Source organism: Watersipora subatra, chromosome 3 (genome assembly GCF_963576615.1).
Source record: "Watersipora subatra chromosome 3, tzWatSuba1.1, whole genome shotgun sequence".
NCBI lineage: Eukaryota > Metazoa > Bryozoa > Gymnolaemata > Cheilostomatida > Watersiporidae > Watersipora > Watersipora subatra.
In genome coordinates this window covers 22,227,431-22,249,486 of record NC_088710.1, presented here as the reverse complement: position 1 = coordinate 22,249,486, position 22,056 = coordinate 22,227,431, and the positions used below count along the sequence as shown (strand labels likewise).

The window sequence follows — 22,056 nt, the reverse complement described above, 5'->3', positions numbered from 1 at the left end:
ATACTTGATGGCTGTAAAGTACCTGAGATTGATAAAACTATGGTAACACTCAATACATCATTGATTGCATGGTCAATAGTGCCACCATATTTTTCACTCAGGTATATTTGCAGCATTATTTAGAGAATATCAAAGACAGAAAACATTCTTTTATGACAAAAGTTGACAAATTTGTTTACTTTTTGCACAAATATCTGTTTAAAAATAGGTTTAATTATGCAAGTGTATAGATCGGTAAAGTGAGGGGTATAACGGGATATTGAAGTAAAATGGTATGAGACAATTATACTATTTATATAGGACAGTGGTGGCAACTCCTAATTTAAACAGAGGGAATACCAGTGACCTATGCTAAATCAATGTCAAGGTTCATATTTCATTTTCTCATTATCAGAAAATGTGAGGTAAGTTTTGTACGTTTTCGAAATTTCGTTCAAAAACCAAAGGTCATGTAACTAGTTACTAATTCTCAAATTATCTGTTTTATAACCTGTAACAGCTTTCACAACCTTTTCAGTGTTTAAGCTGCAGATGGCATAGAATTTAAAATGTTTTTATTTATTCATTTTCTTTTTACATATAAATTTTATAGACTAAGAGTACTGGGTAAAATGGGATAAAAAGTATTTCATTTTACCCACACTATGTTGTTAAAACGGAAAATTGGATTGATTTACAAAACACAAAATCTCAATATCACAATAAGCAGCTGCAATGAGTCTTTTAGTATATAGAATAGACATAGACAAGCTTGCATTAAAACATATATTACTTGTCTCAAGATACGAATAGGTAAAAATTTCATGTGTTGATATTCAGTATCCCATTATAACTCCCGCCCCCTACTAATAGTTGTTTTTCTCCAAGCCCCTAAAATCAGGAGTGATCACTGATCACTTGGGAGTCATCTGTACAATGAGAGAACATTTGTGGTTACATAGTCTGCTCTTCTGTAGGCCCTGGATCATTGTGCATCACTAACCAAATGGATGAATCTGTTTTTTTCTGTTTGGTGCAAAAATTTCTCTAGGAGAACTTTGATGAACGATGATTAATTAATTTATGACAAAAGTTTCTACCACAACCCTGGACAGCCATCAGCTGATCTTGACACTTTATAAATGCCTGAAATACAAAAAATAGAAAGATCAAAAGTTTTAATAGAAGAAACACTCGTGAATAAACTGGTCTAACGGAAAAAATAAAATCAAAGCTGATGTGGTGGAATTGGTCCTAAAATATTACAACATAATTCACCAGATGTTGTATGAAAGCATTTTACACTTCATCTTCCCATTGTATGAGAATAACAGCTGTTTAACCTAGTTACTCATGCTTATTATCTCTAGCAGTGCCATCACAGGCTATCACAAATGGCTCAACTTTAAAAACAAAAACACCGATTGACAAAAAGCTGACACTGGTAGAATAGGCAGCAGATACTCCCTTGTGAAATACATAGACACGCAGGAGAATATCATTCCTTGAAAAGCACAGTATTTAGCCACTCAATAAAGATGTACATGTAGCAATAGAAAGTAGATATACTATTTTTAAGAAGAACTATACTCTTCCAAAGTATTAGAATAGACCGATATCTATGGAAGATGATGCAAGAAAAAGCTGCGCAAAATTGAAAATGTTAAAGGCTTTTGGATATCTGTAGCATTCTTATATTGTATTTGATTATTTCAGATAACATTATAATTAATGACACCAGCTCATTAAGGGAATGTTTGACTCCCCGTTCTTTGGTTTAAGACTAAAGCAAATAGTTTTAGCTAGATCAACCTTGACTCAGTCACTTTATAAGAATTTAAAAATAGGCGACATTAGAGAATATTTGCTTCTGTATTATAATATTCAAAATCAAACAAATACGGCTGACTACATGGCCTGTATTACAAAGCTTCTTTAGCACTTGTTTGTATCATTTTCTGTGATAAAAATAATCACCAAGTAGATGCTGCCACAAAACTTTACATAAGTTTTTGGCGAAGTCCAACTTGAGAAAAAAATGCTAAGCAAAAGATATCGAACTAACATACTCAGTATACCAGCAGTACTGACTTGTAAAACTGACTCACTCTGTGTACTAGTACTACTGACTTTTAAAACTAACTTACTCTGTATATTAGTACTACTGACGTACAGAACTACTTTACTCTATATAAAAGTACTACTGACTCTTATAACTAACTTGCTCTATATATTAGCAGGGCTGAGTTATATAACTTACTCTGTATATTAGCACTACTGACTAACAGAAATAACTTACTTTATAAATTAGTTATACTCGCCCTACGGCAAATAATAAAGCTGAAAGGAATTATGTTACCATTTTATCACCAAATTTATACACAAGTACCTTACATCCATTATATATTTATATTTTTGAGCATACTCTTCCAATCTATGAAACTTGCGTTACCTTTTTTGGTAGACTATCCCTTGCTATATACAAACAACCAACTTGCATTTGAAAATTGATGACTGTTCACAGCACTCTACCCGATTTACCTACTAGCCTCAATGCTTGCACTTTTGCTGAATCATTTCATAATATGATTATTAGTGATGTACTGTGTTGAAACTCATTACTTGTAGTTCTTGACCTTGACAACAAAAGTTGGGATCTTTATATTTAAGGTTGTTTATTGATGTCACCAGGTGGCAATATTTACAAAGTGTGCTGCAACATCTCACAATTATGGTTAATATAATTACATGAGTTTATTACAATCTTTTACTTTAGTTTACAAATCCACAACTCCAACAATAATTTAAGTCTCATCTATGACTATCATGGCCTGTTACAAAATTGTTGCCTTTCTTCATCTTAATTATTCATTTCTACTACATAGTGACAAGTGCTCTGCTGTTTAGCTTAATCCAGCTCTCGGAGGTAGAGCTATTTAATCTAAAATAAACTTCAACTGTTACTTTTGTGAAGTCAAAAAAGCTGAAATAAAAGGTTTTATTACAGCTGCTCTGATGAATTGTCATCAACCAGTTTTTGACGCTGAGCTGGTGTCAGAATCTTCTTTTCCATTCATCTTCAGATGGGCTTTAGTTTCTCGAAATTGTCTCTGTATATCTCTTTGTTGTTGTTTTTGTTTTTTACGCTCAGACGCTCGTGCTTTGTCCTTGACATATACATCAGTTTCCTTTCTCGTCCCTCCAAGTATTTGCATGCCTCCACCATAAGAGTCTGGGTTACACAGGGCCTGACCAATGTAATAATAAACAATTGTTCTTTTTTGGTTAAGATGGATAAGAATATCATTTAGGAGATCAGATCTGTCAAAAATACAAGTATTCCATATTCTTCAGTATTATATTTTACTAGATGAATGCTTGGCATTGCGTGGGTAATAAAATAATTACCCAAATGAATTTGAGTAACTTAAGCTAACTATAATTAACTTATAAGCTAGTAAATTAACTTAGTACAAAGGTCCAAACACACTAGACGATTTTATCATAAGGATGGCGAAGATATCACTGGCTTGTGTCTAAACGCACTTGAGTGATTCACCAGCAAACGATATAGTGGGCATGTTCACTAACTGCCAATAAAATTCCCTGTATCATTAGTTTCTTTGGCATTGTTAATAAATGTAGGTAAGTCAATATAGCGCCGGTCTAGGCAAGGACGTAAACAACTTCCGCTTTAGTTACTAAGCGTATCTCACTTTCACGGACTGTACACTACAAGAAGACATAAGAAAAAACAATTTTTGTCTTTTTAATAGTAATGTTTCACGATTTATATATATAGTTTACTTTATACTAGTTTGTTAATATTAATATATTAAATATTTACCACTCTCAAAATGGTCAACCTGCGCAACAATTGACCTCAAAAGTTGGTTTTCAACTAGGACTTTTTGTAATTTGTGTGTGCTATGTCTTACAGGACTGGGAGTGTTTCTATTAAATATATGACCAATTCAGTGTTCCTTCTGATGATGTTTCAATTGCAACAAAATAGCAAAATGTTGCTGCTGTACGTTGGTGAACATCGATAAGAAACAATTACTTGTCATAAAAATGCATTATGGGAAAAAACAACTAATCGAAATACATCTCGGTAGCAATCAAGTTGTAATAGAGAATGTCTAGCGTTATCACTCTGCATAAGCTCGCTGAGCGAGTTCTAGCGCAGATTAGCGCCACGCAGAGCGATATCGCGCGAAATACCGTCTAGTGTGTTTTTACCTAAAGAGCATCGTTACTCGTAATGATCTCTCATGCAATCAAATGTGATCTTCAAGCATGCTAGTAGTAACCAAGAGCGTTTTCTCAAGGACTTCAAGAGTGCATAGTGCAACTGGTGTAATGAGTATGGCCACAATTATTCCTTTGTATAGCAATGTAGCCGCCTAACTTAATGGTAAGCACATATGTCTGCAAACCTGGAGGTTCCAAGTTCAAATCCAGGACAAAGCAGAATTTTCATTCCTATAACTTTAACGCTATAACTGGACACACAAACAACAGACAGACAAACATTGAGATTAATATATATATAAATTTGATTACGTTATATGTTGTTCCAATATGGTATATCAAAATGCTTGGTATTACGCAGTGTTAAAACACATAACAAACCAGACAAAATAAAATATGTTGTTTCTCGCTATATTGTAGTATACTTTAACACATTATATAAAATTTTATTACACCCTGGCAGTCTGATGTGCCGTAAGAGATTGTTAAGCATAATATTTATTTATACAATTATTCTGCAACACTAATGAGTTGCTGATTGGGCAAATGGTAGCGAGCTGGGCTGCTATGCTGATAGTTGGAAGTTCAAATTTCACATGATACAATCTTTTTTGAAGCCAGTCACAACTTCAAACAAACAGCTATGACTTTAATTATATTAAAAATTACGGTAGAGATTACGGCAAAGATTATGGTAAAGATTATCGTATAGTTTATCATGAATTATATCATTTTATAAAATATTATAAAATAATGTATTTCATTACATCAAGTTATAATATGTTGTATTAAACGGTAGTACATATCATACGGTAGATAATGATAAATTATAACATATAGTATTATTAGTGTTGCTATAATAATAGTGTAGTACATATTGAATGAGTAAATTCTGTACTTATATATTACAAGTTTTATAAAAAGTATAATATTATATTATCTTATATGAGTAAAACTAGAGTAAGGGGCGGGGGTAGTATCTATAGAAATGGTCTTGTTTATTTTAATAAGACAGTAGCATGAAAATTGTCTCTTTTAAATGTGGATTGTGCCTATATACTATGCAACCTGTTAATATGCAACTCACATTGCATATTCACATCGCCTTTTCTCAGGGTGGTATCCCAAGTTTTCCAAACCAATTACCACTAAATAATAAAAAGGGTTATACATGTGAACATACCAGTAGGTTATGTTACTTACCTCATCCTCTATTATCTTCTCCAGTTCCTCATCAGTATTATCAGAATCTGTTTCTCTTTCTAGACTTATCTCCCCTGAGCTAGCTAAAACTGGGGCTATTTGCCTCTTTGAGTCATCTTCCTAAATAAAACGAATCAAGCTTTAGATAGAAAAGATGAATAAACAAATAAACAAACATATATTTTGGCTAAGAGCCGACTTGATTAAAGTTTGTTAAATATACGTCTTTGAAGTTGTTTGCTTTTTGCAAGCTATTCTTGCGCATCATTATTTGTATTAGTAAGACAAGTGTACTTTCACAAACTCATGATACTGCTCATAGCTTGCTTACCTTGTAGCAGTTCATAATATAATAGTAAAATAGTAATTAATATTCAGAGTTCATGAGAACCAGTTTGGATAAATGACAGTACAGCTGCTTGGGTTATCTTTCTATATTACATGTCATTCATTAAATATATGTGCTCAGTTGTTACTAACTAATCTCTATGACTATGCCGAGTCGGTACTAACTGCTCTCTATGTCTATGCTTAGTTATTACTATCTAATCTCTACTTATTTTACTCTGTGGTTTGACTACCTGATACTGTTCATAATTAGGCTTGTCTTTTGCACAGAGTAAGAAATATGAGGGCATACTGTTATACAGATTATGTAATGCAAATACATATGTGTAAGTACTACAAATACAGTACATGCTTCTATAACTCCTAATATATAAACTCCACATAAAATAAAAAGATTATGCAAAGTTCTTACTTTACTGCATACAAAACTCTTAAAAATAACTTCTTGTACTTGATTTGAACGATGACATAGCTTGCTGCACTTGTGAGAAAAAGACGTACATATAGCGTGATATCTATTATATAGAACTTCCATGGCATTTTAGTTCGCCGTGACAGATCATCAGATGTGTTGACAAAACAGAGAATCGAAATTGACAAAAGATCGAATATGTGCCATTCCTCATCGAACTATTTCAAAATTACTGCAATCATTGTCTATACAGCCAGTAAGAAAGGAGACAAGTTGTCAAGTGCAGACTAATAGTATTACAGTTACGATACAGCCAACAAATTAAAAATCAAGTCTAGTTCCTATTTGTATGGCCAAAGGGGTGAGTTTGGAATGATCTTGGAACTGATTAGGTAATTTACATGTATTTTACTGTTCGTATAACGTACACTCTCTATAACATAAACATCCCTGGAACGAAATATTTACGTTGGATGAGCTTCTACTGTATCTGTATTTGTACGAATATGTAAAGCTATTATAGCGATGCGTATCATTTCTATGAGTATGACAGATCGGTATAAATCTGAGTATGTACATGTATTTGTATCGGTGATATACAGATAAGTAAGTATATGTGTTATAAATAGGTATTTGGGTAAGTATTACATATATGTGTATGTATACACTGCATGTACTATTTACTTCTAAACTTGAACAAAACCCAAGTTATTAGTTACAATATATACACCTGGTTTTAATTGTCATACACCTCTGACTATCATTGGGTACATACCATCCTAGTCATTAGTCTGTCTGTAACAAACTTGACATCTAAACCAGACTGTTTGAATGCTGAAGGATTGTTCTTAAGTTTGTTTATTTCTCTTGTAACCATCACTTTCTTTCTCTCTATTCTGTTGAGCTCATCTTCTGTCTCCTTGCATAACCTGGATACATATATTCAGACAAAATGTACCGTCACCATTGGTGATCATCTGAGATTGTTTAGTTGTTGAAACGCCCACTAGCTGACCTGACACATGAACTTTATCTACATGTACTTACCCTACTTTTCGAACTATAAACTGCACCCTTATATAAGCCGCATCTGCTTTATTTTCCAAAAAAAACAATAACAAAACAATACATAGGCCACACCTTTATATAGGCCGCAGAACTCAGAACGATGCTTTTTAACACGGCAGCAACTTTGCAGTTTAAAATGGAACAGTGACTAACGGCACTGTTCCATATTAACCGACGATTTTTAACCTAGTGCCTAACGGAACAGTACTGTTAGGCATTGTTTCATTTTTTCTTTCACCGCTAGAGGCGCACTAACCGGAGATTCTGGTTAAAGCGCCCTAGCGATGAAAGAAAAAGCCACGGAATAGCCGCACCCTTATATAAACCACATGGCTCAAATCATCAGAAAAAGGTAGCGGCTAATTGTACGAAATAGTAAGGTACATTCACTAATATTATATTGACTTGTTTTACCATCACATTATGCAAGAGACGAGCTGAATGCCTGGCGTTGCACAGGTAATAAAAAAGTTTTTGCACAGAAAAGTTATTTCTAATTGGCTAAGCTTCGTTACCACATGAATTGGAGTAACTTATACTAGTAATTTTGTTATAATAAGAGCCCTAATTATGAGCGGCATGCTCCCTCACTCACGCAATCATTATCTTCTAGTGTGCTAGCTGAACCGTGAAGTTCACTATCTGAAGAGTGAAGCCACTAAGGATTGGCAGGTGCATAAGTGAATTCACATTTATTCATCACTATAGCCTGTTAGACATGTAGTTTAGTGGTTTAGAATGCATGTTTAAAAATGTGGAAGTTTAGTTATCGCTATAACTGGACACGCGAACAACCAACATACAAGCAGACCAACAAACAATTGAAAAATACTGAGATTTATATATATACATGTAGATAATCTATTTACCCTAGTTGTTATCTGAGGTCAATGAAAGCTTAAATATAAATTTTTTCTAACTAAAAATGCAACTGTGTATTAACCAAGTAATGTACAGCTATTATAATATAATAGTTTGTTTGCTCGGCAAAGATTAATAATTAGTACTCACAGCTGACCTACTTAGTGTAGTTGACCTAGATAAATTGGTGTGTGACTTACTTAGCATAGTTGACACAGATAAATTTGTGAGTGACCTAGTTGGTATAGTTGACCTAGATAAATTTGTATGTGACCTACTTAGCATAATGAATCTGGTTGGAGCGAGTCAAAGCTTTTTTCTCATCAATAACATCTTGGTATGTTTTCTCAGCAGCGGGCTGATCTTTGATCTCAGTTCTACGAACTTTGCGGCCAGCTAAGTTGGGATCTCGCAGGTGCCGCATACTGAGGAACTGGCTGATGAGGGGACTGAGTCCATTTAGATTGAATAGCACTTTTTCGTATTGAGGTCCAGGCCCCATGTAGGAAGACTAAAATGTATATCAATAATAGTAAATACTTTGCTTCAAGATAGTTTATATCAAAAGAACTTTGCTCAGTTGCGTGTTACAGAGAAGAAGAAACTCTATATCCTTATCTAATGCACTGATAACATCCTGTTTCCACACAGACTTACAGTTTTCATGGTTCTGAGCAAATCCCGATTATAAATTATAAATCTCTAATTATAAAACTACCTGGGTGGTCTCTGACTCACTAGACTTTCAAAAACAAATTCCACTGACCTTTATACTTGCTGTACTTCGTACTAGCTAAACTACCCGGCGTTGCCCAGGTAATAAAAAAAGTCTTCACGCAAAAAATTGATTTGTATTTAACATATAACAACATTTGCCATTCTAACTTTCAAACTACATATCATGAGAGAAGTGTTTTGTGTAGTTGAAATAAATTAAGAGAAAATAAAAACATCTGTAAGGTTTTTCAAACTTTGTCAAGCAACCGTAACTTTCAAACTTCATATCATGAGGAAAGTGGTTTGTGCAGGTCAAACAAATTAAAAAAATAAAACAACCATAAAATGGTTTAGATGTAAATGTGAAATAATTAGAAAGTACATTTTAATAGCTAAATTAAGTCGGTTTTGCTACGATTATAATAAAAGATGATTCTCTAATGATACAATTAATACAAACTGAGAAAACAATAAAAATCCTGAATATGTTGAATTAATAATAACAGTTCTTGCATAAAAGTGTGTGTGTAAAAAAGGTTACTGCTCCACTAGAAACTATCCATCAAAATTATATGATTATACTATTATGATTATACTATTATATAATTATATAATTATGATTATTATACTGGTACCTCTCGATACAGGTAAAAATGTAAAAATTACATATTGTACTGTTTTTGTCTGACCGGATGAAAAGAGAATGTCGCAGCTCTTCCTATAATTGTCTGCGTGAGAAGAATTGGCCTTGACCCCATATATAGTAATTTAACCTTAGGAAAAATATTTCGTAACAGGGGATTGTAACGCATGGGCGCAGTGCTAAAATAATTGGCATGCGCATACTGTTATGCGGTATATGATAAGTCTTAACTTGTTACACTTTGTATGGCTCAGTGGTAAAGCATGCGGACTTTAAACTTGTAGTTACAATTTCCAAGAGTTCAAATCCATTCGATCGCGGAATATAAATTCCACGATTTTAATAACTATAGCTGGACATACATATACACAAACTTTGAGAGTTATAGATTATGATAAATGTGGAAAGGCTGATTTTGAGGCTGGTTTTTCTTCCCCGCTTGATTTGAAGGAGTACACATGTCTCCTATTATAGTAAAAGTTTAGACTAGCTTATGTTACTCAAATTTATAGGGTAAAGAAAGTTAGACAATTAAATCTAAATTTTTCATGCAAAAACTTGTTTAATATTTATGCAATGCCGGGTATTCAACTAGTTATATGCAAAATCCAAATCGATAATGTTCTGGTTCATAAAGAACTAGCGTTGTATCATCTCTTTACTTTACAACCATGCCAGCAGATGAGTAGCTATAACCAATGCAAAGAATTGATGGTAAAAGTACATTAACACCTGGCTGATTTGTTGGAGTTGTGTTTTCGCTAAAAGACCTGGATTTGGAATGACATCTAGCCTGTTCACGAATTGAAATAAATTTTGCCAACGATACCAAACCAACTCAAACTCCGACTATACAAAAAGTGTCAATATTGTTAACCAATGAAATATGACATTGATATGCATTCCATTTTGACATTCTATGAGCATAAACACCAAAGAAAGTCAGACTAATGCTACACTCTATGTGCATGTATGTGTAATAATTATAGTAATTACTAAGTAGTATTGATTTTAAATTGTCCCGGCGTAAACACAGCTAATGCTATTTTAGCTAATATTTTTAGAGAACGGAAAATGTCACCACTGTATTTGTGGTACTATTGCAACATATGATTGGTTAAATTCATGTTGCACTCCATCAGTGCTGTTTATCAGAATCAGACAAACGTAGCATAAAGACTGGCCAGAGTCAAAGATTTTTAAAATATCGAATTAGTTTTAATATAGACCTTGAACTTGGTCCTAGCAATGCAGTCCAACTTGAACAGTTTTAACTACCCCACATTGTATGTTGAATAGATGAAATGGTCCTAATATTCTGTTATTTCTAAAATCTTTTTCTGACTTGCTTTAATATGCAGTTTGACAAATATTGATGGTTTGTCACCCAGTCTGGCTCCCATTACATTAACTAATACTTTAGCAGTACAGTGTGCCGTAAGAGATTGTCAGATAGGTCGGGTCGATAAAGCACAGAAAACCAATATCTTCACAGCTATTCTAAATATCCAGAAGTGTTTGATTAGCGCAGTTACTTAGCAAGTGTCAGTCTATCGTACCAAAACTTGTGAGCTCACCCAGTGTATGATGCAATTTTTTCCCAACTTCAAACAAATGTGCAGACCTGCTCTTGTTATTGTAACGATTGTCTCAGATATACGGAGTGCTGTTATTAGAACAGTTTTAATTTCAAGGGTTACTTAGGTAGGAGCTATTCTAGTACTATGGATGGTACCTCCTTCTTTCTTTTCTCTTGCACCTGAACCTTAGCTGCTTCTTTTTGTTGAAACTTCTGGACTACTTGTCCATCTATGACCTCTGTGTCAAGATTGTTGAGAGATCTGGTGAGTCCTTCGAAGTCAAACTTGGGTGCTGCGAAAAATGAGATAACCAAATGGTTAGCTCATGGTTACCCAATAACCAACTGAGAGCGAAAGGTTGTACAAGAAAGCACCTGAACTTGACCTCTTTCAAAACCTGGTGTATAATAATTTAATAAAACAGAATATGACTAAAATATAATCTTCTTACCGATCCCAGCCTCAAGATTAGTAACTATCTGTTTTCCATCACTGTCATCTTTTACTTTATTCTGAAGCCTCTCCATATTCCATTCTCGCCATGTGTCTGGAGGAGGTTTTGTTCCTAAAAACAATCTTTTTTCAATTACACTGATCTTTCAAAGCCCATAAATACTCTGTCCGCGTAAGACTTGTGCTTTTGATGTTCTAAACGCTGGTCAATAGATAGAAAGTCATAACCAGAGCTCACCATAAACTATCTACTTATACTTAATTTATATCTACTCACAATCTCACACTTTTACCATAAATTACTAACCAGCCTTGAATGGGTGTAAATTGAAAAAACCTTCATTCAACAAATATGTTTTAAGTTTTATCCATAAACAAGAATACACCAGTGCCTATAGCTGCACAAGTCGCAAGATTCTAATCAAACCTGAAGTAAGTTCCCAGCAGTAACTAACAACTTCCTCTTTGAAGAGTGGCCCAAACATTCGGTGGGATTCTGGGAAAGCGTCATAAAAGATCATGAAGATTGCTTGTGCAAGGATATCAGGGTAAACCTACAAGAGGCAGATATTAACTATATACCCCCAACTTGACCTGTATTCCAACAGGTGAGTCTAAGTTGTTGATACATTCTTGTAACCTACTGCTGATTCTCACAGTGCAAAGCTTGTCATAAAATTCCAATGTGGCCATGTGAAAGTTTGGGAAACTCCTCATAGTCAGAGATGACTACCATTCTTGTGACGCACAGATCAACATCTTAACATCAAATTGTGTTAGGGTTTTAAGTCTGTAATATTGCTTAGTAAAAACCTATTTAGCTAAGCAACAACTGTGAGTGCCTACAATCTTAATGTGCGTATCCTATGAGCATGAAGAATGTACTACCCTCCAGTGGAGTGACTCAGGGCTATTTATATGGTTCAAAAGAAAACTGATATCAATAAAGCCCTGGTATAAATTAAATAAATCTTTCTCTCTAAAGTGTTTAGAAAAAAACGTGAACGTTTTTCGTTGCTGGAGTGAATATTGACCATAACACAACCATTTTCAATTTGTGAAAATTAGACTCAGAATTTTGTGAAGCTTCACATACATGAAACAGAATAATAATAATAATAAAATGATAAAATACCTTGAATACTTAAAAATATGGCTTATTCTCTATTTATAAAGTAATCTATAGTATGATTACCATATTGTATACCATATATACCAAGATATATCTTGCATATATTTTGTAGCATATAGTAATCTACGCATTCCATAGTTTATCGTATATATTATAGAATATTTACATGAAATATATAATATATTATAGAATATAATGTATTATATATTTCATGTACAGTACTGTATATAATATATGATGTGTCATGTCATATACTATAGGATGTATAAATGCTTCCATGTTTATGACTTTAAAAGATTGAATATTTATTTATATATAAATGCATATAATATATATTATATATGCATATATATGTATACTAGTGAATTCACAGCAATAAAAAAGTCTTTGGACAGAAAATTTATTTTTATTTAAGATATACAACGTTTACCTTTTTAACTTTTAAACTTCATATCATGGGAAAAGTGTTTTGTGCAGCTCAAATGAATTAGGAGAAAAAAGAAAACAACTGTAAAAGTTTTCAAACTTTTTTAAACAACTATAACTTTTAAATTTCATATCATGAAAGAAGTATTTTGTTGAAATAAATTAGGAGGAAAAATAATATTGTCAAAATATTTAAATGTAAAAGTGAAATAATTAGCAAGTAATGGCTAAATATAATTTGTTTGCTACGATTACAAGAAAAAGGTTATTTGGTATATGATTATATGATTTAAGTTCATTTCAGAGTTGGCATCATATGGCAAAAATATCGTATTGATGTGTAGAGTGGTATAGAAACCCAAAGTAATTATTTAATGCAATCACTGTCTGGTAAAAACCATCAGAAGCATCATCATTAAAAATAGTAACAATATAATATGTTAATCTTAGTAATTTTAATTACCTACAATAACTTCACTACAATAACTAGTGCATTTTGTGGTTATGATCTGCAAGAAATTGTTACATTACAATGTACTACGTGCAGAGTTCTTATCTTCAAGACAGACATGTACCATAAACGCTGAATCTAACTTAAATGAATTTACCTTACTAAAAACATACTTGAAGGAAGTTTTTTATGCATTTTAGTAAACTTTCAACTAAAATTTTATCACTTAATGTTTGCGAACCCGTTTTTATCATAACGGTTGATGCTGAACTGAGATACAATTGCCAAATTTTATTTTGAGAGAAATGTTAGTTGATATCGTTTGGCGAAAAACGAATTAATCCAAATATGAGGAGGACGAAAAACCATCGTGTTTCATGAAGTTAATAGTTTCAATTAATACGTCATTTAGCGTGTGCAATAGAGAAAAGCGGATACAGTGTATGATATGTGCAATAAGTGTAAGAACGGCGTGGCTTAGTGGTTAATTGCACGGTTCGAAACTTGTGGTTACCATCTTCGAGTGTTTTAATCCAGCACAACGCGAGCTTTTTATTCCAATATTTTAATACCTATAACCAGATTTACGGAAGAACATACCCACAAACTTTGAGATTTATAGATACATATCTACTAGCAGAATGCCCGGCGTTGCAAAGGTATTAAAAAGCAGCTTATAAACAGCGGCAGGTAATGTAGTTGCTTGCTACTTGCCATTAGCCTGGCACATTGACAATGGCTAATTTGAGCAAGTTAGTGCTTTGAGTACTAGCTTGCAAGATTCCAAGATTGTAATAGCTACAGATGGACAGACCGAACAATAGGGATATATATATATATATATGTATATATATATATACATGTACATATCTATGTATACAAATACAGTTTTGTGGGATGAGAAACACACCTTAAATATCTTATCTCGGGTGTCAGGATGAATGCTGAAGAAAAGTGCAGCAAAACTGTCAGCAAGTCGGTGAAAAAGCTGGTCTTGTTGCACCTGAGTGTTTGGCTTGAATATTCTCATGAAAGTCCACCAAAAAAGGTCATGAACTACAGCAATGGATGCTTCCGACAAAAATATCTTCTTCCAGAATTTCTCAAAACCGGCCTAAAATGTATAGAGTAAACAATCACGATGCAGCTGACAGCAGGTGGCAAGCATTGGCAGGTGAGATTGTTCAAAAGATTTATGCTTTAATATAAATTAATATTTGCAGTATGACAAAGTTTTAAAGGTTGCAATGTTATGAAAAACCACAAGTCAGATTCAAAAAATAATTTATCTTTTTTATGATTTTAATAGCTTTACGCAACTTTAGTACTGTTTTTACAAAAGGTCGGGCTTTAACAGAAACAACCCACTTTATATAGTTGACAGCAAACACACAATTAAAGTGTCAAAAAGCTGATTTGAGTTGACTTCAAGCAAGCAGTGATCTTACTTTCGATTTATACAGAGAAAGGCTGTTTTTTTTGCCTATTTTTCATGCTGCATGAATCGCATGATGATAATACATGTATTTCACCTAGTAAAAGCCACTATATTTACTCGAGATACATCATGGAAATTTTAAACGTGTTATATCTAGGAAAATTTACAAGTCCTGCATCATGGAAGGCTTATATGTGATACATCAAAAAAACTTTATACCTTGTACATCATGGCAAAGTGGGAAAAGCCATCATGTTGTTCCTATCAACTTCTCATGCCGTAAAAGTGACAATACCACAAGATAATCACAGAAACTGACTTGAACAGATAGTTGCCATCGTTTTTGGGCTAGCAGTTTTTCACAGCAAAAATACAGTTGCAAGAGATCTCAAATACACAGCATCCTCAATACTAATCTTTAAAAAAATGATAACAATATGCTAATTGGTTACTTTATATTGACTACCACGCTAGCAGTGAGAGACCATCATGTGTAATAACTATGTGCACAAGTATTCAGTACGGAAGTAAGGTGGTCCAGTGGTCCAGATATTGAGTATTGGGTTGGATTTCCGTGTGATGCAATCTTATTTTTTATATATTATTTTTCGTTTACATTATTTATTTAGCGCAGAAAAAAATACTATAGAACTTTGTGTCCTAATATCATGTTTTTTAGGTAGACAGACCAACATGGCTCTTATTATAGTAAATATTTTAGAATTGAGTTTAGTTCAAAAAAGAAAGCCTAGAAGATTATCAAAAAATATAAAACCAAAAAATGTTTAAACTAAATAACAAATGTTGTGGAGAATACGAGAAAAGATTGTAAATATGAGAGGAACCGCTATAAGAGGTGCTGTAGGGAGCCTATGTCATGTGCAACAGTCACGAAATGTGACAACAGAAACTACGGTGTTCACTACCACACAGTATACATATGCCATCTTATACCAGACGCAGCTGAGATTTAACGCTAACATTTGTTGTCAATTAATCAAATGCTACGCTATAAAAGACGGGTTATGTTAGCAAATCCTAGCCAGCTAAAATCTCAGTCAGCATTATCCAATCACACAACAACTCTCGTTATGGAACAGCAAGTTTGGTTTGCACCTCGTACGACATGCTCTAATATTATCAATGCATCAAGCGTCTGTAGCTTATATCAGTAAGTGCCTATCTAATATCTTGGCTGTACCGTGCACAACATGATCTACCACTAGACCAATAGCAAAAGCGAGACAGCGTGTATGCCTACCGGTTGTTGCTACAATAGAATACCGTAGCAAGTGTTAGGCTGTAATCAAGTATACATACATCTAAGCGAGCAAACGATATGCCACAATAGAAAATTTAAAATAGAAGCACAGAGTTGTACACTTCAACTGGAGAGGAGGAAAATGTTAATTCACAATAAGACGCTGAAAACTCGGAAAAAAAGCTACACAAAAAAACCAGACTACATAGATGAAATATCATAGCAGCGTAGGCAGATAAATGTGGCTCTACAACATCAAGTCTAGAGAATGTGTAACAGTAAAATGCGTGGGAACGGTGGCCAAAAGACAAATAAGAAGCTTTAGAAGACGCGCTGTTCGCTGCTGAAAAGAAGTTTAGATTACTGAAGCAAATATAAATATTGGTTACATAGTAAATGTTATGGTCATGATGCCATGTTCAGCTTCCATGGCATCAGGATGATTATCAAACATACTGCACTAGTACTATGTGACTGAAACTTGCTAACATTAAAATAAACATATATAAAAAAATGAAAAAATATCTATACAGATTTATACTTAACATGAACAAATTGTTTTTTCATCCTGGTTTTTTCAAGTGGGTGGTAATCTCTACCCACGCTTGGGTCTCCTTCCAGAGACTTGGGAGTTTGATCACTCTTTTCAAGGTTTTAATTATTCCTAATGGCACACTTTCTTGCAAACCACAGTGTTGCCACCATTTGGGAAAGCCTCATTTGATATGCAGGTGTCATTGAAAACATATCAAATGTTGCTTGGCCAAATACTGGCAACAGTCAACACAGGTGGTTTGCAGGAAAGTGTGCTAAGATGAATGACTATGACCTTGGGGCGAGTGCTCAAACTCCCAGGTCTCTGGTAGGAGACCCAAGCATGGGTAGATATTACCCCGCACTTGGGTAAATTCGAGTGAGAAAACGTTTTTATATATACCGTAAGTCCTCATGCTCAAGCCGCGCGGCTTGTGCTCAAAACCAGATGACTCATGCAAGAAAAAATAATCCTCCAACAAGCCGCGCACGCCCACAGACCGCGGCTAATGAATGAGGTTTTGTTGTCCTTGACCCCTTCAGGAGCGAGAGTGTTTAGAAGAGTTTCGCTATAGCCCCTTCCTTTTGAATAAGAAAACAGGCTACATCAGTACGCGTGAAAAGAATTTTCTTTCACTTCCAAGTTCGAATTAAAATTCCTAAACCCTTGCATCAAGAACTTACTTGCCATGTCTCAGCTAGATTTTTATTGCGCTGCTAGAGGCTTCACGTTTATGGAAAGATGCGGTCAGGAAAGAAACGGTTTTGATGACCTATGACTGTGGTGAGTTAAACATTAGCGATAAATTCTTCGTTAGTCTAAAGTATTCCATAAACATGACCTTAAAAATAAATGAGTAGGTTGCCAAAATCCCGTACATAAAAGTGTATCATGGCTGCGATTCTATGGTTATAGCGCGGAACTGAGCAGAGACAGCATTTATCGAGAAGCCGCCCTAAGCCTCACGTAAGTTTTAAAAACTTGGCTTTAGTCGCGGCCTATGACTTTGAACCAGAAGCCGCGCCCAACGACAAGCCGCGTGGCTTGAGCATAAGGACTTACGGTATACATGTTTTTATATATAAATATATATATATAAACACATGTGTATATACATATGTATATATAAATATATATGTATATATATATATGTATATATATATATATATATATATATATATATATATATATATATATATATATATATATATATATATATATATATATATATATATATATATGTATACACACACATGTGTATATATATATACATGTATATATATATATACACACACATGTGTATATATATATATACACACATGTGTTTATATATAAATGCATGTGTTTATACATATAATACTGTTATATATACAGACCTCTTCTGGCCTGTTGATATACATATCTGAAATTCTTTACATTACGTAAAATAAAACTGTTTTTATTATTATCAAAACTTGAGCCCCATATTAAACACTTACACGTCATTCATGTTTTTTGTAATAATTTTGTTTGAACAGGAAGTTTAATGCCTACAGCTCCATTTAGATGTTAATAATAATTCATCTTTAATTTGGTCGACCGCTAGGAAAGTTTCAAAACTCACGGATTGCTCCAAAAGTCTCTCCAAAATAAAATACTATACACACCTGAGTGATGTCACATATTATATTGACGATGTTTGGAGGCCAAAACTTTAAGGTCAAAATTATTCAATGACATGAAATGTAATTTTATATCTTACAGAAGCTGAAATGCTAGCTTCCTTAAGCAACGCTGGTAGAGGTTAACTAATTTCATCTTACATTAAAATTCTGTGCTTGTGTGACACGATGCAATAGTTGGGGTGCTTCTAGCTGCCCAGGAAGTTCTGGAAGTTCACTATCTCGGAAACCAGCAAAATTGGTAAAGTTCACGTCACGCTTCTTTTTTTCTTGCATTTGTCCTGCAGCTATGACTTGCCGATTGCTTTTGTCCAGAGATTGGTGGTCTGCCTGTGCAGAGACTTCAGTCATAAAGAGTTCTGCAAGATAGCCCAAATCGTACTCTTGAAACCTATTATTACAATATTTACAAATCAAATCTTCCATTCTAGTCATCGAATTGTGTCAAGACTTAAATATTCTGTGCTAGATATTCGGACAGAATAAAAAGCAAAAGCAGTGCACTAGTCTTGAACCCTCAGACTGGTTGAATGATAAGAGCTTTACGATACTCAACCAACTACATTTCCTTTATTCCTACAGCCGACTCAACTAAACCATCCAGCATGCCTCGGTTTAATTAAGCAGAAACATTTATAGCAACTCGAACAGATTGCCTTCAGAATAGATTTACTTTTAGGGGCACTTTAGTTCTAGTTTATAAAATTGATATGAACTGCAATTAAACATAGTATAAGCTTCTATAACATTTAGTCATTTTAAAACACTGCACCAATTACTACCATATCGCTATCGGAAAGTCAACCTTCCACCTAATATCTAGCATTATAGACTTCACAAAAACAGCTTATATAAACTGCAAATATTATTATTTAGTACATTAAACAAATAAAAACTCATATCATTGTTTTTGAAACAATACAAAGCACAGAATAATTTCAGTAAATATGAGCAAGTGAACTACTCGTGAACAAAGACACTATGTCTGGGGTGATCTGATTGCCAGGATGTTTCAAGAATAAAATCGACAAAATTTGATCATTTGTGATTGCAAAGAAACTAAGAGGATAGTAACGCTGCAACTTGAACATCATCGCCGACCCCAATTATAGAAACGATAGCAACTAGTGATGTCATTTTGCTTGTATTTTTCTTCTGATTGTTTTAACCACAATGAAATTTTGTCAATTTTAATCTTGAAACATCCTAAAGGTCAAATCACCTTAAAAATCATAAAAAAATCGCAAATGATAGAAAAATACTGACACTTTCTGATAGAATCTACTAAAGTTTTGTGCAAGGTCAGCTTGAAGAGGTGATAAGTTCGCTAATAACCTTACTGTCTATGTTAGAGTAGAATATCCCCTGTTTTATCCTAGAAAACCTCGTTTCATCTGTGAGAATTGCATCTGAGTACTTCTCATAAGAGGCCTGAAGAGACGCTATTCTCTGCTCAAGTGTATTGAGAGAAGCGAGCTGGTCTTCTAATGCTGCCAGACTGAGTTATGGGACAAACATTTTGACTTAATAAATCTTTTATCTTTTTAAAAATAATAATATGAGGCAAGTCAGAGAATAAAAGATCTCAAGCACTTTACTTGTAGAAAGTGGCAAATTGAGTACTATGTAGCCACCTCTACTGCAAGTATCAAAACAATGTAACTCTAGCCTGGGCATGGCTCTCTTTGGTGGGGAGAGAGAGCCTGGGCATGGCTCTCTCTCCCCCCACCCAAGAGAGCCATGCCCAGGCTAATGTAACTCTATTTAGAATCGCTAATCCTTAATCACATCCAATCACAAGGCAAGAATTACCGAGCTATTAAAAATGTAGAAAATGATGAATATTTAGGCCTAAAATAATTTGAAAAAGGATACGAGCTGATGACCTGAGGTAATCTTGTATTTGTTGAAGGTCACCGCAGACGGACTTAGGATCATGCTCTATCGGATACTCGGAAGTTATGTGTTCCGGCCATTCTGACTGCAGTAAAAGCATGGAATACAGGCTAGCTTGTCTTTGTGGCTGGTTTCAAATCTCATATCCACAGAAACAAAAAAATAATGTAAAAAGAAGCACTAATGCTCTAGTTAGAACAAGATGTGGTGACACTTCGGGTGAACAAATTTAATTTCTTGAGATCATAGCTAACTATATTCAGATACCGCTCGTAAGCAGAAAAGTAATTGCCTTCTATAACTCATTTCTATAGATTCTAATGCCATAGTTCTATTACCTTAAACCGCAGTTATATTCATGTACTTTATTGGTTCTCATGTCCCAATGAACTTAGGTTTCAACCAGGAAACAACATTATAGTGATGAACTGTCGATCGTATCAATAACAGATATAAAGTTTGGAACAGAACTTTATACTTGGCTAGTAAAGCCGGAAATTAGGTCACCAAAGAACTTAGGTGTAACAATGAAGTTTTGATTGACAGAGAGTTGCGGACGTATCGTACAGTTATGATTGTAACCAATAGAGTTTTTAGATTACCATGTTGTCTAAATCCTAACTATATTTAAAATTCTTATGAATGAATTCACAGATTTTTTAGTCAGTCTTGTGACTTCATAGATTTGAATCTAAAACCTACTAGCCAAGTCACAACTTTATTTACCATAGATTCTATTTAGCTTTATATATGTTTAACTCTATGAAATCGCTATTATCTCTACTTTTATCTATAGCTCAGTAAAGCTACTGAGAGCTTACCAAGTCTTCCATTTCCATGAACTCCTCTACCGTCGTTGGGATCTTTTGGTTTGCTAAAGACTCTGGAAGAGCGTGCTTGGCATGACCTTCTGATGGGTTTCCAGGTCTTTCTACAGCCAAAGCTGCCATGATATCAGCTACCCTTGAGTCATATTCTGGTATGCTATCTGCACTGTTTCTTAGGTCCATTATCTATATAATACAGTTTCACTCTATAAAAAGATAACCTTGTTTATATTGATACTAGCTGTGCTACCCGGCGTTGCCTGAGTAATAAAAAGTCTTTGGACAGAAAATTGATTTGTATATAACATATAACATCATTTGCCGTTCTAACTTTTGGACTGCATATCCTTCATATCATGTGTTTTGTGTAGTTGAAATAAATTAGGAGAAAAAATAAAAAACAACTGTAAAGGTTTTCAAACTTTGTAAAACAACTGTAACTTTTAAACTTCATATCATGAGAAAAATGTTTTGTTTAGGTCAAACAAATTTAAAAAAATAAAACAGCTATAAAAGGGTTTAGATGCAAATGTGAAATAATTAGCTAGTAATAGCTAAATTAAGGCTGTTTTGCTACGATTACAATAAAAGATGATTCGGTAGTGATACAATTAATACCAACTGAGAAAACAAAATGAAACGCCTGAATATGTTCAATTAATAATATAAATTCTTGCATAGAAGTGTGTGTGTATAAAAAGGTTACTGTTTCACCAGAAGCTTTCAATTAAAATTTTGAATACGACGATGCTGGTACCTCTCGATACTGGTACAAATGTAAAAATGAGATATCGTATTGTATTTGTCTGACTGAACGGGAAGAGAATGTCGAGGCTCTTCCTACGAAGATAATACAATTGCCCGCGTGAAAAGAATTGCCCTTGACCGTGATATAGCAATTGAACCTTATA

General features: G+C 34.0%; 1 protein-coding gene across 1 annotated transcript; it reads right to left on the bottom strand.

The window, feature by feature from the left end:
• Positions 1–3,005: 3,005 nt before the first annotated feature.
• LOC137390430 (protein FAM227B-like) lies at positions 3,006–21,328 on the bottom strand. Its single transcript, XM_068076762.1, has 12 exons — positions 21,140–21,328; positions 20,298–20,403; positions 19,763–19,912; positions 18,564–18,781; positions 14,438–14,641; positions 11,946–12,072; positions 11,517–11,630; positions 11,221–11,357; positions 8,404–8,636; positions 6,972–7,125; positions 5,437–5,556; positions 3,006–3,227 (listed from the first exon to the last, which is right to left on the bottom strand). The coding sequence occupies exons 1-12, from the start codon at positions 21,326–21,328 to the stop codon at positions 3,006–3,008; spliced, it is 1,974 nt and encodes a 657-aa protein (XP_067932863.1).
• Positions 21,329–22,056: the final 728 nt, after the last annotated feature.